Genomic DNA, 13,571 nt, shown 5'->3' with positions numbered 1-13,571 from the left:
AAAATATTTATTATAACAATTCTGGGTATTTATATAGGGTAATTAAAACTTAAAGGCTTTTTGTGTGTATACTGAGAATCGTGTAAAACAAATGTCTGGGAACACATATACTTCAAGTATGTTAGCTGGTAGGTCTTTCACGCAGATTGTAATTACAGATTTTCTTAGCTACTATTTTCTTTCTGAAGAAAACCTATCTTCCATTTTAAGATTTACCACTGAAGAACCCTTAGAACAGCATTTTTTTACTGCAGTAAATATACATAACATAAAATTTACTATTTTAACCATTTTAAAGTTTACAGTTCTGTGGCATTAAGCATATTTACATTGTTGTGCAACATACTGCCAGTCACGTCTGGATATTTTTCATCTTCCCCAACTGAAACTAGACCCGTTAAATACCACCTAACCATTACCTCTTCCCTCCAGCCCTTAGAAACCACCATTCTACTTCTTTATGAATTCTTATGAATTCAACCACTCTAGATACCTCATATAGGTGGAATTATACAATATTTGTCCTTTTGTGACTGGCTTATTTCACTTAGCCTAAAGTCTTCAAGGTCCATTTATATTGTAAAATATATTACAATTTTCTTCATGTTTAAGGCTGAATTATATTTTGTCATGTGTGCATATATATAATGTGTGTGTGTATGTGTGTGTGTGTGTGTATATATATATGTATGTATGTATGTACGTATGTAGGTAAGCCATATTTTGTTCATTCATCCATCACTGACCACTTGGTTTGCTTCCATCTTTTGGATATAGTGAGAATCCTGCTATGAACATGGGTGTACTATAGTGCCTGTTGACAATCCTGCCTTATGTCCCTCAATTAAACTAATTCCTTCCTTCCCATTCTGACATGAAGTTACCATGTTACAATACTTTTCCTGCTTCAGTCCCACCAAGTAAAAGTATTTCCAAGCAGACCTTCCTTGTGGCTCGTCAAGGTGCTACAGGTGTGCTGTTTCAAAAATTAACAGTGAGACTCCTATTTTTAATCCTTTTGAGTCTGTGCTTTCCTTTAGTAAAAAATGGCATTCTTTTTACTAACTATTCTAACTGCAAAGAGCAAATTAAGACAGATTTTGTTTACTTGTTCCATACATCTAGTTGAGGGAATAAATTCAAGTTACCATTTCTCCATTTGCTATTTTATAAAAGTGTATCAGTTCCCATTAATAGTAGTAGTTGTCAAAGTGGTAAGAATAATGGCAGTGGAGGTAACATCAAACAAATATTGATGCTGACTTTGTGTCAGAACCTGAGCTAAGTGCTTTTTTATGATTATTTCACTCAATGCTCAAGAAGTCATACTAGAGTCTCATTATTTATTCCTGCTTTATTAGTGAGGATTCTGTCCATGTCTAAGCTACCACCTGGCAATACTACATGTTTTGCCTAATTTAATACTTTCATTGAGAAACCTATGTAAAAATGCTATAATCCATGTTTTAGAGAAGAGTAAAACTAAAGCACAGAGACATCAAGTAACTTGTCTAAGGTTACACAGCCAGTAGTGGTAAGGTCAGGATTTTGCCCTACGTTCCTCTGATTCCAAAGACAGTGTTCTCAACCACTACATTCCACCAAGGCCACAATACTTTCTGCCCTTTCCCAGTGCTTAACCTATTTCCTCTATATAACATTGAGTATGGACTTTAGGAATGGGATAAACCTGGCTTCGGTATTGCCTGACACATTCACTAAAGTGTATTTCCTCATAACTCACAGTCTCAGTTTGCTCAGCTGTGAAAAGCTGAGAAAATGTGGCCAGGAGTATTGTAATAATTAAGTTAACAAAGTAATATTAAGAACAATCGTTGGTGTGGAGTAATTCTTGAATAAACATGATTTTCTTATCAACATTGCCTTAATTCACAGTCTTTCCTTCCCTTTACACAAACAAAACGGGTGAACGACGTATCCTATTTTGCTTGTTAAATGATTACCACTGCTTTTTGCTGGCTGCGATAGTTGTTCACAATTTTGTATAAAAATAAACATGTATATAGCATTTCTACAGGAGAATGTGCTCTAAATTCAGTTGTGTTCTTTCTTTCTCTCTCGCCTTTTATTTTTGCCTGCTAGCATACAGAAATGCAGCTGAAATTGTCCAGTATGGAGTAAAAAATAACACCACTTTTCTGGAGTGTGCCCCCAAGTCTCCGCAGGCATCTATCAAGTGGCTGTTACAGAAAGACAAAGACAGGAGGAAAGAGGTGAGTAAAGCAGCACAGCAGCAATCCATCAGGGCTTCGGAGAGAACATTAAATCGCCGTCCCTCGGCGAGGCTCAGATCAAAGGAAAAAGGAAAGGCATATGATCATCTTTTACGTCTTTGGGATGACAAGTGCCACTTTCCTTAAAATCCTTTGTCCTTAAGAATTGATGGATTAATTAGAAATTCTCTCTGCCTGCTCACCTCTGTAACATGGTGATTGAAACAAGAGCTTGGGTGCTAAGACGGTAGTATTGATGTGAGGAAACGTTCGTAAAAGAAACAAGATGTGTGCAAATCCAGAAGCCAAGTTTTCACACAACGGCACCTTTGTGTGATTCACAAGATAAAAGGAGGCTTTTAAAAAAAAGTTCAGTTTTCCTCAGCAAGAAATTACACTGAACTATAACCTTCATGACAAAGAGCGTTTTTCTGCTGTGTGGTAATCTGTTTCCATTGTTTTATTATTCATAACTCTTGTGCTTTGGTTAGGTAATATATGGAATCATTGTTTATGGGAGCATTGTCTGTATTTAGTGATGTGGAAAAAGTCCTCAGATTTTCAAATAAAAAGACACTTACTGAAACTTTTCATGGATTAGAAAGAGCTGGGTTTTTTGAAATAAGGGAGACATTGTAAAATGACATAGGGTGATATATTGTAAATAATTAATTTCATAATATTGATGTCATGTTGTCCTGACAAATGAGAAGATAAAAATATATATGTATATATAAAGCCTTAGGGAAGTCTAAAATGTACCACCATTTGTGCACCATAAAGTTGATGGAGCCAAGGAGGAAGTGGAGCCTTCCGCATTTATGTGTATTCTTCTGTTGTGGGCAATTTGGTTACTACATATTAAGTTAATTAAGGGTATGTAGACTGAGTACCACCCTAAGCTGTAGAACACAGATACTGCATCAATGTTACGGAAATAAATGTTGGTTTCATATGCAAAAATACTTTCCGACTCTCAGACTTGTCTACCCAAAGATCTTAGGAGCTGTTTAGGAAATTGTGTGTCCCTCATTACTGGAATATTAAACCATAAGCAGATGACTACTTGCAGGAGGAAACTGAATTATTTGGAGGAAAGATGAGCTAGATGGACATCAGAGCCCCATCATTCTTCTAAAGCCTAAGACGCTAACAATACTTTTAGACAGATTTTAATAATGAAAATTATTATTTATTTGAGATCTCTTTTCTTTGCTGTAAAATCTGTTATCAAAGAAGTCTTGACATTTCTACAGTCAAATTAATTTTCAATTATTTTGAATGGATATGGATTATAATAATTACCTCGCAGAGCAAGCTGGGTTAGAAGTCATAAGTGATGATGATTACTATACGCAAGTGAGTTGTTAGGCCAGGGCAGGAACACAAGGACGTGAACAATCCTTCCAGAAAAAGCCTATATGTATATATGTGAATTGGGTAAGTAATACTTAAACAAGGATCAACTAAAATGTAGTTTTCTTTTATTCAGTAGAAAGTTCAATAGAATAATATATAAGTGAATATAACATCTATGATTTAAAATAAATATATATGTTTGAATATCTGCCATATAAATTAATAGTAAAATTTAAAATGGAATGTGTTAAGGATTTATTCTCTCTAATAATATTTCCAAAGTTCTGTTTCAGAATGCTCAAGAATATGGACACTCAAATATTACTTTTTTGACTTTTTTTCCAATCTCAAAAACATAAGAATGTAATAATTTAATAGTGCAATAACATTAGCTCTAACACAAGTATGAAAGTCTGTTTTGTTCAGAATTTAAGCAGAGCACAATTTTACTTATTTTTAAACTATTAATATTTTACTAAACTTATTCTGATCCTTTCTATTTTAAGAAAACATATGATTCTCACTCATACTACTGTGTAAACATTAATCATTTTTTTAAGTAAGACAAATGATAAAAGCTCACAGAGCAAAGGCAAATAGTTCATACTAAGTAGCATAAAGTGAAAACTGAAAGCCCTCCTCCACTTCAATACTTATTCTCACTTTTAATATCTATTGAATAATACTAATACTTATGGAATAAAACTTATTCAGTTTTTATTCCCACTGCCCAGAGTAAGGTTCCCAAGAGTTATATATTTCTCCAAATATGTTCTATAGTTTTCTTCCCCTCCACACACACACACAAACACACACACACACATCCCACTTCAATATCAGTACATGTGATTCCAGCTCATATTTCCTGGCTGCATAATATTCCATCGTATGAATATACCTTAAGTGTTTTTCTTCAAAGCCATCTATTTGTTAGGTAATTTCTTGTTTTCCTCTTATCAAAAATACCTGCACACATGTGAGAGTATATAGTCTAGATAAATTCCTAAAATGTAATTGTGCCAAATATTATATACATGTTTAATGAATTTACCTTATTGGACTCAAAATATTCTCCCAATTTTGCACAAATAGGATAAAATTTCTTTTTTCTTTAATTTCTGAATGTGTTTATACACAATTTGTTTTTGAGGAACATTTAAACTTAGTAAAATCAATTAATGTCAAAATTTTGTTTTCTTCCTCCAAGTGATTCTCTCTTTTCTAGTTCTGTTCTATTATCTTTTAATACTATACTTGCCTTTTTGTGCTTTTTTTGTGCACAAACCAATTCATCTTTGATTTAGATATTATTAGTAACATCTTGTCCATTTGCACAGAACTTTATCATTTAGGAAAACATTTAACATGCATAATCTAATTTTGGTTTTGGTCAAATTTATTTTTTCTTCAATGAAAGAGTATTCTAGAGTATACATGTCAAAGAACCTCTTACCACTTAGGTTTTTATCTATTCATTGGCAGTACTACAGGTGGAACTGTGAGGAAGGTTTCAAGCATTTACTGATACCCAGTAAACAATCATTTTTTCCAGTAAAACCTATAAAGTAATTAAATATTAATTCATAGCTTTTTATTACCTTTCCTTGTAAAGTAAAACCACTTAGAGGACTTAAAAGATGATGACATTCCAGCTAATTTTTAGACATTGTTTATTTTGGGATAATTGAAAAAGGCCCTTGATAATGTTCAAAATTCTACCTCTGCTTATGTATTTTTTATTTAGAAGATCATTCATTTATTGAAACAAAACGATAAAATTCACCCTTTAATTATGGCTTCATGTTTTCACTGGCGAGTATTTTTTATAAATATAAAAGACTAGAACACCAGGATGGAATAGATATTTTAAAGTATCTATGAGTTTCATTTACATATATTGACTGTGATTCCAATTTCAAAGGCAACCAAAACTTTGTGCTTATATATGGAGAAACATCTATCCAGGGCAAAGCACTTTAAGCTATTTTTGCCGATATGGATAATATCTTCACCCTCTCTTTATTAGATTCAATACCCCTGTGACTGTGACAAGATCTCCCATTTTTAAAAAAAAAAAAAGGCAATGGAACTGAACAAAATTTCGTGTCCACTGAGAAGGATGCTAAGTAGTGCTCAATACTTTTTTCCCAAATCTGTGAAAGTTGAGACTATTCTGTGTATGTTGGTCATAATCTAAGGAAATATAATGTTCAGTTTCAGTAACTTTAATTTGTCTCTCTTTTAGGTTAAGCTGAATGAACGAATAATAGCCACTTCACAGGGACTCCTGATCCGCTCTGTTCAGGGTTCTGACCAAGGACTTTATCACTGCATTGCTACAGAAAATAGTTTCAAGCAGACCATAGCCAAGATCAACTTCAAAGTTTTAGATTCAGAAATGGTGGCTGTTGTGACGGACAAATGGTCCCCATGGACCTGGGCCAGCTCTGTGAGGGCTTTACCCTTCCACCCGAAGGACATCATGGGGGCATTCAGCCACTCAGAAATGCAGATGATTAACCAATACTGCAAAGACACTCGGCAGCAACATCAGCAGGGAGATGAATCACAGAAAATGAGAGGGGACTATGGCAAGTTAAAGGCCCTCATCAATAGTCGGAAAAGTAGAAACAGGAGGAATCAGTTGCCAGAGTCATAATATTTTCTTATGTGGGTCTTATGCTTCCATTAACAAATGCTCTGTCTTCAATGATCAAATTTTGAGCAAAGAAACTTGTGCTTTACCAAGGGGAATTACTGAAAAAGGTGATTACTCCTGAAGTGAGTTTTACACGAACTGAAATGAGCATGCATTTTCTTGTATGATAGTGACTAGCACTAGACATGTCATGGTCCTCATGGTGCATATAAATATTTAACTTAACCCAGATTTTATTTATATCTTTATTCACCTTTTCTTCAAAATCGATATGGTGGCTGCAAAACTAGAATTGTTGCATCCCTCAATTGAATGAGGGCCATATCCCTGTGGTATTCCTTTCCTGCTTTGGGGCTTTAGAATTCTAATTGTCAGTGATTTTGTATATGAAAACAAGTTCCAAATCCACAGCTTTTACGTAGTAAAAGTCATAAATGCATATGACAGAATGGCTATCAAAAGAAATAGAAAAGGAAGATGGCATTTAAAGTTGTATAAAAACATGAGTTACTCATAAAGAGAAAATGATGAGTTTTTATGGTTCCAATGAAATATGTTGGGTTTTTTTTTAAGATGGTAAAAATAATCAGTTACTGGTATCTGTCACTGACCTTTGTTTCCTTATTCAGGAAGATAAAAATCAGTAACCTACCCCATGAAGATATTTGGTGGGAGTTATATCAGTGAAGCAGTTCGGTTTATATTCTTATGTTATCACCTTCCAAACAAAAGCACTTACTTTTTTTGGAAGTTATTTAATTTATTTTAGACTCAAAGAATATAATCTTGCACTACTCAGTTATTACTGTTTGTTCTCTTATTTCCTAGTCTGTGTGGCAAATTAAACAATATAAGAAGGAAAAATTTGAAGTATTAGACTTCTAATTAAGGGGTGAAATCATCAAAAAGAAAAATCAAAGTAGAAACTACTAATTTTTTAAGAGGAATTTATAACAAATATGTCTAGTTTTCAACTTCAGTACTCAAATTCAATGATTCTTCCTTTTATTAAAACCAGTCTCAGATATCATACTGATTTTTAAGTCAACACTATATATTTTATGATCTTTTCAGTGTGATGGCAAGGTGCTTGTTATGTCTAGAAAGTAAGAAAACAATATGAGGAGACATTCTTTCTTTCAAAAGGTAATGGTACATACGTTCACTGGTCTCTAAGTGTAAATGTAGTAAGTTTTGTGATGAATAAAATAATTATCTCCTAATTGTATGTTTGAATGATTTTATTAGAATAATTTCATACTGAAATTATTTTCTCCAAATAAAAATTAGATGGAAAAATGTGAAAAAAATTATTCATGTTGTCATATATATTTTAAAAACACTACTTTTGCTTTTTTATTTACCTTTTAAGACATTTTCATGCTTCCAGGTAAAAACAGATATTGTACCATGTACCTAATCCAAATATCATATAAACATTTTATTTATAGTTAATAATCTATGATGAAGGTAATTAAAGTAGATTATGGCCTTTTTAAGTATTGCAGTCTAAAACTTCAAAAACTAAAATCATTGTCAAAATGAATATGATTATTAATCAGAATATCAGAATATGATTCACTATTTAAACTATGATAAATTATGATAATATATGAGGAGGCCTCGCTATAGCAAAAATAGTTAAAATGCATGACATAATACCAAACTTCATTTTTAAAAAAATCTGTTGTTCCAAATGTGTATAATTTTAAAGTAATTTCTAAAGCAGTTTATTATAATGGTTTGCCTGCTTAAAAGGTATAATTAAACTTCTTTTCTCTTCTACACTGACACACAGAAATGTGTCAATGTAAAGCCAAAACCATCTTCTGTGTTTATGGCCAGTCTATTCTCAAAGTTAAAAGTAAAATTGTTTCAGAGTCACAGTTCCCTTTATTTCACATAAGCCCAAACCGATAGACAGTAACGGTGTTTAGTTTTATACTATATTTGTGCTATTTAATTCTATTTCCACAATTATTAAATTGTGTACACTTTCATTACTTTTAAAAATGTAGAAATTCTTCATGAACATAACTCTGCTGAATGTAAAAGAAAATTTTTTTTCAAAAATGCTGTTAATGTATACTACTGGTGGTTGATTGGTTTTATTTTATGTAGTTTGACAATTCAGTGACTTAATATCTATTCCATTTGTATTGTACATAAAATTTTCTAGAAATGCACTTTTTTCCAAAGTGTAAGTTTGTGAATAGATTTTAGCATGATGAAACTGTCATAATGGTGAATGTTCAATCTGTGTAAGAAAACAAACTAAATGTAGTTGTCACACTAAAATTTAATTGGATATTGATGAAATCATTGGCCTGGCAAAATAAAACATGTTGAATTCCCCAATTATGTTTCTGGCTTTTGTTTTTAATGTAGGGTTAACTTACTTGTTAGCATGATAGAATCTACTGAATTCATATCATTTTTAAAGATTCCTTTATCCATTTTTTGTGAAGGTAATGCATCACTATTTCAAAATTTAAATTGCAGAAAAATGCACATATAAAGCTCTCCCAGTACCAATAGCCCTTATTTATTTGAGTCCCAACCCAAAAGACATCCAATATTATCTGTTTTCTGTGTATACCTCCAAACAAATACATATTTATTTTCTCCCTAATATTGTACATCCATTCACATCTATAGATATGTTGTGTCTACATATCTATATGTATGTTGTGTCTACATTGGAAGAAATACACAGTTTAGGAATGCATGGTCTTTGGAGTCAGATTGCTTGAATTTGAATCCAAGCTAAGTGTCTTATTCTGGGAAATTTTTACAATTCTCTCTGCCCTCCTTTGCTATACAAGTTCATACCAGTAAAGCATTAGGACAGTACATTTTACATGGTAAGTATTCAATAAATGTCTTAAAATTGCCTTATTTAGAAGGTATCATTTTGCTAGAACAAGAAGGAATGTTTCAGTTGTGTTCTATGGCAAGTTAAATGCCAATGATCTAGGTGGGGAAACTGCAGTCATTGGGTCAGGTAACACCTTATCATGTAAAATGAGCCTTTAATAAATTAGAGGAAAGAAACCATAGATTAATTCAAAATCCAGTTAACACATTTGAATGGCAGACCTATTACAGCTTTCTGCTACCTCTGGGCTTTCAATGTTTAATAATGTCAGTGAAGAAAAAAGCAACCACAAAAATTAAAAGTTGTCTTAACAGGTCTTCCAACTTAACAATTCTGCACTACTCCCTAATTGCTTCATTATTTCTCAGTATCTCCCTTGCTTATATTTCACCTTAACCTGAGTCTTAAAATATTTGATGTGTTTCTTATAATTTTAATGTACTGCTGATTTATGTCTTAACTAAGTGAAAAATTTTTTAAGAAAATGGTAACAGTTTCCTACACGTATTCTGCTAGCTAAAGTCAAAAGAAACATTCAGCTTGTTTTGCAGCCTGTTAAAAAGCTTTAGTCTAGACAAAAAAAATAAGCAGACTAAGTAAGAAAAAATGTTTATTTAACCAGAGACATTGAGAATTTTATTGAATTCCATGCGTGATGACAAAGCTGCAGATTACTGTGGAATTTTTTTTTCTTAAGAGTTTATCCGAGTATCCTTTTAGCCAAGCACCTTTTGCACAGGAATGCAGGCCCCTCTGCAAAATTAAAACCACAGCAAATTCTACTGGCATGCATGCCAATTGGTGAAATTCATTGTCAATAAGTTGTTTTTCTTAAGGGACCTCTGGTATATGTTTTAATTTTTATGGTTTCATAACAGTGTTGCCTTCATAGTACACAGGTATTGAGAGGTGGAAGAACTAGCTCCAAGATTAAAAATAAATAATAATGCCATCTTCATTCTAGTGACTCTAATGTACTTGTCTATTCACCTCATAAAATACTACTTTCCACATAGTTTAAATTGTGTATTTCTCAGGGCTATTATGTTGCCATGCTTGAGTGTTACTTACATAAAATGCTATTAAAGAATGACATTATAACAAACACATTAAAACTGTTTATGTGAGGTTACCTCTCAACCTCCAAGTACAAAAGCGGGGTGAAGTTCTATTCCTTTAGTGTTTTTTTTCCCTCTGAATTATGCACAGAAAAGAAAGTCACCCAAAGATTTTATGAGATCATACACAAAATATTTCTGCAAGGCAAAATGAATATATGATAGAATTATGAAAAAGGTCATTCCAATTGTTTCTCTGGATATTTTTCAATATACATGAGATAAAAGGAAGTTCTTACTTTCTTAGGACTTCTCAAAAGAAGAAAAAGAAGTTATATGTTTTAATTTTTCCCTTTATTACTGATTCTGGGGATAAATTATAATCATCTTTACCTCTCTGTCAAATCATGAATAGTCAAACAGAGAAATTAGACCTATAAATTACCTTCTTTTGAGTTGATGTGAACTGGAAGTGTTGTAAGCTGTGGTTCTGTATTGACAGTTTGTCTCATGTATAGGAAAAGCAGACCACAGAAAACAATAAAATGAAGGAGATGCTACCCAAGCCACACCAGCCTGGCACATTCAGCGGAATCCCAGTGATGTTTTTATGTACACATTTGTATGTGTATGTGTATATACAGATTACATACCCGCAAATTCACAAACCAGCTATATTCAGTATATACATTATTCCAAAATGAGCCCCAATTTCTGCTTCAGGTTCACATTCCAGCTTCTTTACTTATAAATGATATAAACTGGAAAAGTTATTTAATCCCTCTTGATGAATTGTCACTTTCTCTAAAATTGGAAATAATAATAATGTCTATTCCATGTAGTAGTTGTGTTGTGAGAATAAAATAATATATGTGGAGTTCTTCCGGCATATGCTATTATTTTTCAATCAGGAGAGCAAAACCATTTTTTTCATTTGAGCATTTTTCTCTTTTTCATCAGATTGCATCTACATAGTTCAGTTGATATTTCATGTCATTTATCCATATTGGCATCTATGATAACATCAGTTTTTCTGTTTAACTTTGTCACCAGTTAACGAAGGTCTTCTGCTGTCTCTTGTTCCTAATGAAAGCCTGTTCAGGGCAAGTGAGCTTTCCATTATGTCCAAACACGCTTTAGAGGAATAGGAATTTTTCTACTATTCCTGCACCATTCTGGGAGACAATTTGAGCCTCTCCGGCCTAAAACCACCAAGATATGTCTGTGTTGTTTGCCCCTCGGAGATCTTGTACTGTCCCAGGACACAAACCCAGAAGTGAGGTAGAAACAGAACCCACAAATCCCTGTGTGCTTACCATCCACCTCCACCAACTCACTCTTCATTGCCTTGGTTCTCTGGAGCAAGGATTATCCATTAAATATCACCCATGAGCTTGAGAAGATTTCAACCTTTGTCATTCAAGTACTTCAAAGAGAATTTTGAAAAGTTACGTAGCCACTAAATAATTTTTAAGTTAAAAACTAACTTTCTTATTGTATGTGTCAGTAGTTGCAAAAAATATAACTTTCAGTAAAATATCAATTTCAAACTTTTAAAATAACATATCAATTTCAAACTTTTAAAATAACAGTTACATCTCTTTTTAAATGACAACAATGAAATCAAAATAGCATACGAATTTGGTACTCAACATATTTTAAAATAATAAAAAAGATCCAATTTTAACAATTTTTTAACAGCCAGAAATTTTATACTATTTCTATTTATTCTCATTCACATTTCTGTTCTACTTGCTTCAAAAATTTTTATCCTGATACATCAAGTCTTATATTTTAAGGTCTTTTATTGATTACTATCATACATATGTACAACAAAAATATGCATATTTAATTCTTATTTAAGAATGTAGGCCAGGCACAGTGGCTCACTCACGCCTGTACTCCCAGCACTTTGGCAGGCTGAGGCAAGTGGATCACCTGAGGTCAGGAGTTCAAGACCAGTCTGGCCAACATGGTGAATCCCCGTCTCTACTAAAAATACAAAAATTAGGTAGGCGTGGTGGTGTGTGCCTGTAGTCCCAGCTACTCGGGAGGCTGAGGCAGGAGAATTACTTGAACCTGGGAAGCAGAGGTTGCAGTGAGCCGAGATTGCATCACTGCACTCCAACCTGGGCAAGAGTGAGACTCGTTCTCAAAAAAAAAAAAAAAAAAAGAAAAAAATATATAACCCTCTAAGTATTAACATTTTTTTGGAATTAAAATTATAAATCATCACAATTTGACCAAAGGACATAAATATATTCCAAATTTTGAAAATCATTAAAAAGTAAAAATCTTAAATGAAAATATATTTATTTAATAAGATAAATGGAGCTTCTTTCTTTGTCCATTAATTAAATTATTTGTGGATGAAGTTTACTTGAGAGCATGAAACTAAATTCAATGAAAATGCTATTTCTAATTTTTGTAGATATGAAAACAGTAAGCAACTGTACTTACATAATTAAATGGAGATGGGAGTTTCATTATAAAGCTGTTGTCCAAATACTTAAGTATCTTTTGAAGGCTATATCTCACAGCATTATCATCAAATGTTATTTTAATTAATGAGCTGGCAATGTGATTAGTTTCTCTTACAATTTTATTCAAAGGAAAGATTTGAAAATCATCATTCTTCTCAATACTTGTACCAATATTTTCATTTGTGCCTTTGTTGGGCTCTCTGGCTCAATGAGGCCATCTCCTTGGTTTTCCCAGGATAATCCTCTGTTTCTTCTATTTATACAGACTCCCAGCAGCCATTTGCTAACTGAGTTATGTTGGGAAAGTTACTTAACTTCTCTGTGCCTGTTGGGGTCCTCATCTGAAAAATTGGGATAATAATATTATTCCCTTCATATGGTGGTTGTGAGGATAAAATCACATTCCTGCCACATGATTAAGATATTATTATTAGTTTAATTGGTGCTATTATTACATGCTTTACAAAGCCCCTTAGCTCATCCAGAAGTTCCAGTGACCGTTTGCTATCTTTATTATTGCTCCTATTTCCTTATCCCCCTGGCACTGGCAGGCAGATGATCTGATAATCATTATCAAGACATGAACCTTGTGGGTCTTACTTTTTTTTTTTTTTTCAAACCAAGATAAGGCTCTTGACTCCTTCCTCAAGCTGAATTCCTTCTCCATCTGCCGAGAAACCTTGAGGTGACTTCTCTGGAGCTTAGACTTATTCATCCTGGATGTCAGCTGTTATCCTCCACATGAGGAGCTTGGCTTTTCCTAAGACTCCTGGATACCCCATACCATAGCCTCCTGTCAGTTCTATCCTGGCCAGTCCTCAGGCATGGTCAAGCATGTTGAAGTCAGTCTGGTAGAGATGCTAACCACTGTGCTATGCACCTCTCATCTGCAGCAGTCAT

General features: G+C 33.2%; 1 protein-coding gene across 1 annotated transcript in view; it reads left to right on the top strand.

Annotated features, from left to right (window-relative positions):
• SEMA3C (semaphorin 3C) overlaps positions 1-8,610 on the top strand; it is a 177,229-nt gene extending 168,619 nt beyond the window's left edge. Inside the window, exons 17-18 of the mRNA XM_527801.8 lie at positions 2,104-2,234; positions 5,839-8,610. Coding sequence (XP_527801.2) covers positions 2,104-2,234; positions 5,839-6,252 — 545 coding nt within the window. The 3' untranslated portion in view covers positions 6,253-8,610. The remainder of the gene's footprint in view (positions 1-2,103; positions 2,235-5,838) is intronic.
• The last annotated feature ends 4,961 nt before the right edge of the window (positions 8,611-13,571 follow it).

The sequence above is a fragment of the Pan troglodytes genome, chromosome 6 (genome assembly GCF_028858775.2).
Source record: "Pan troglodytes isolate AG18354 chromosome 6, NHGRI_mPanTro3-v2.0_pri, whole genome shotgun sequence".
Classification (NCBI taxonomy): domain Eukaryota; kingdom Metazoa; phylum Chordata; class Mammalia; order Primates; family Hominidae; genus Pan; species Pan troglodytes.
The sequence above is the reverse complement of the archived record's forward strand: the minus strand, read 5'-3'. Positions and strand labels throughout refer to the sequence as shown.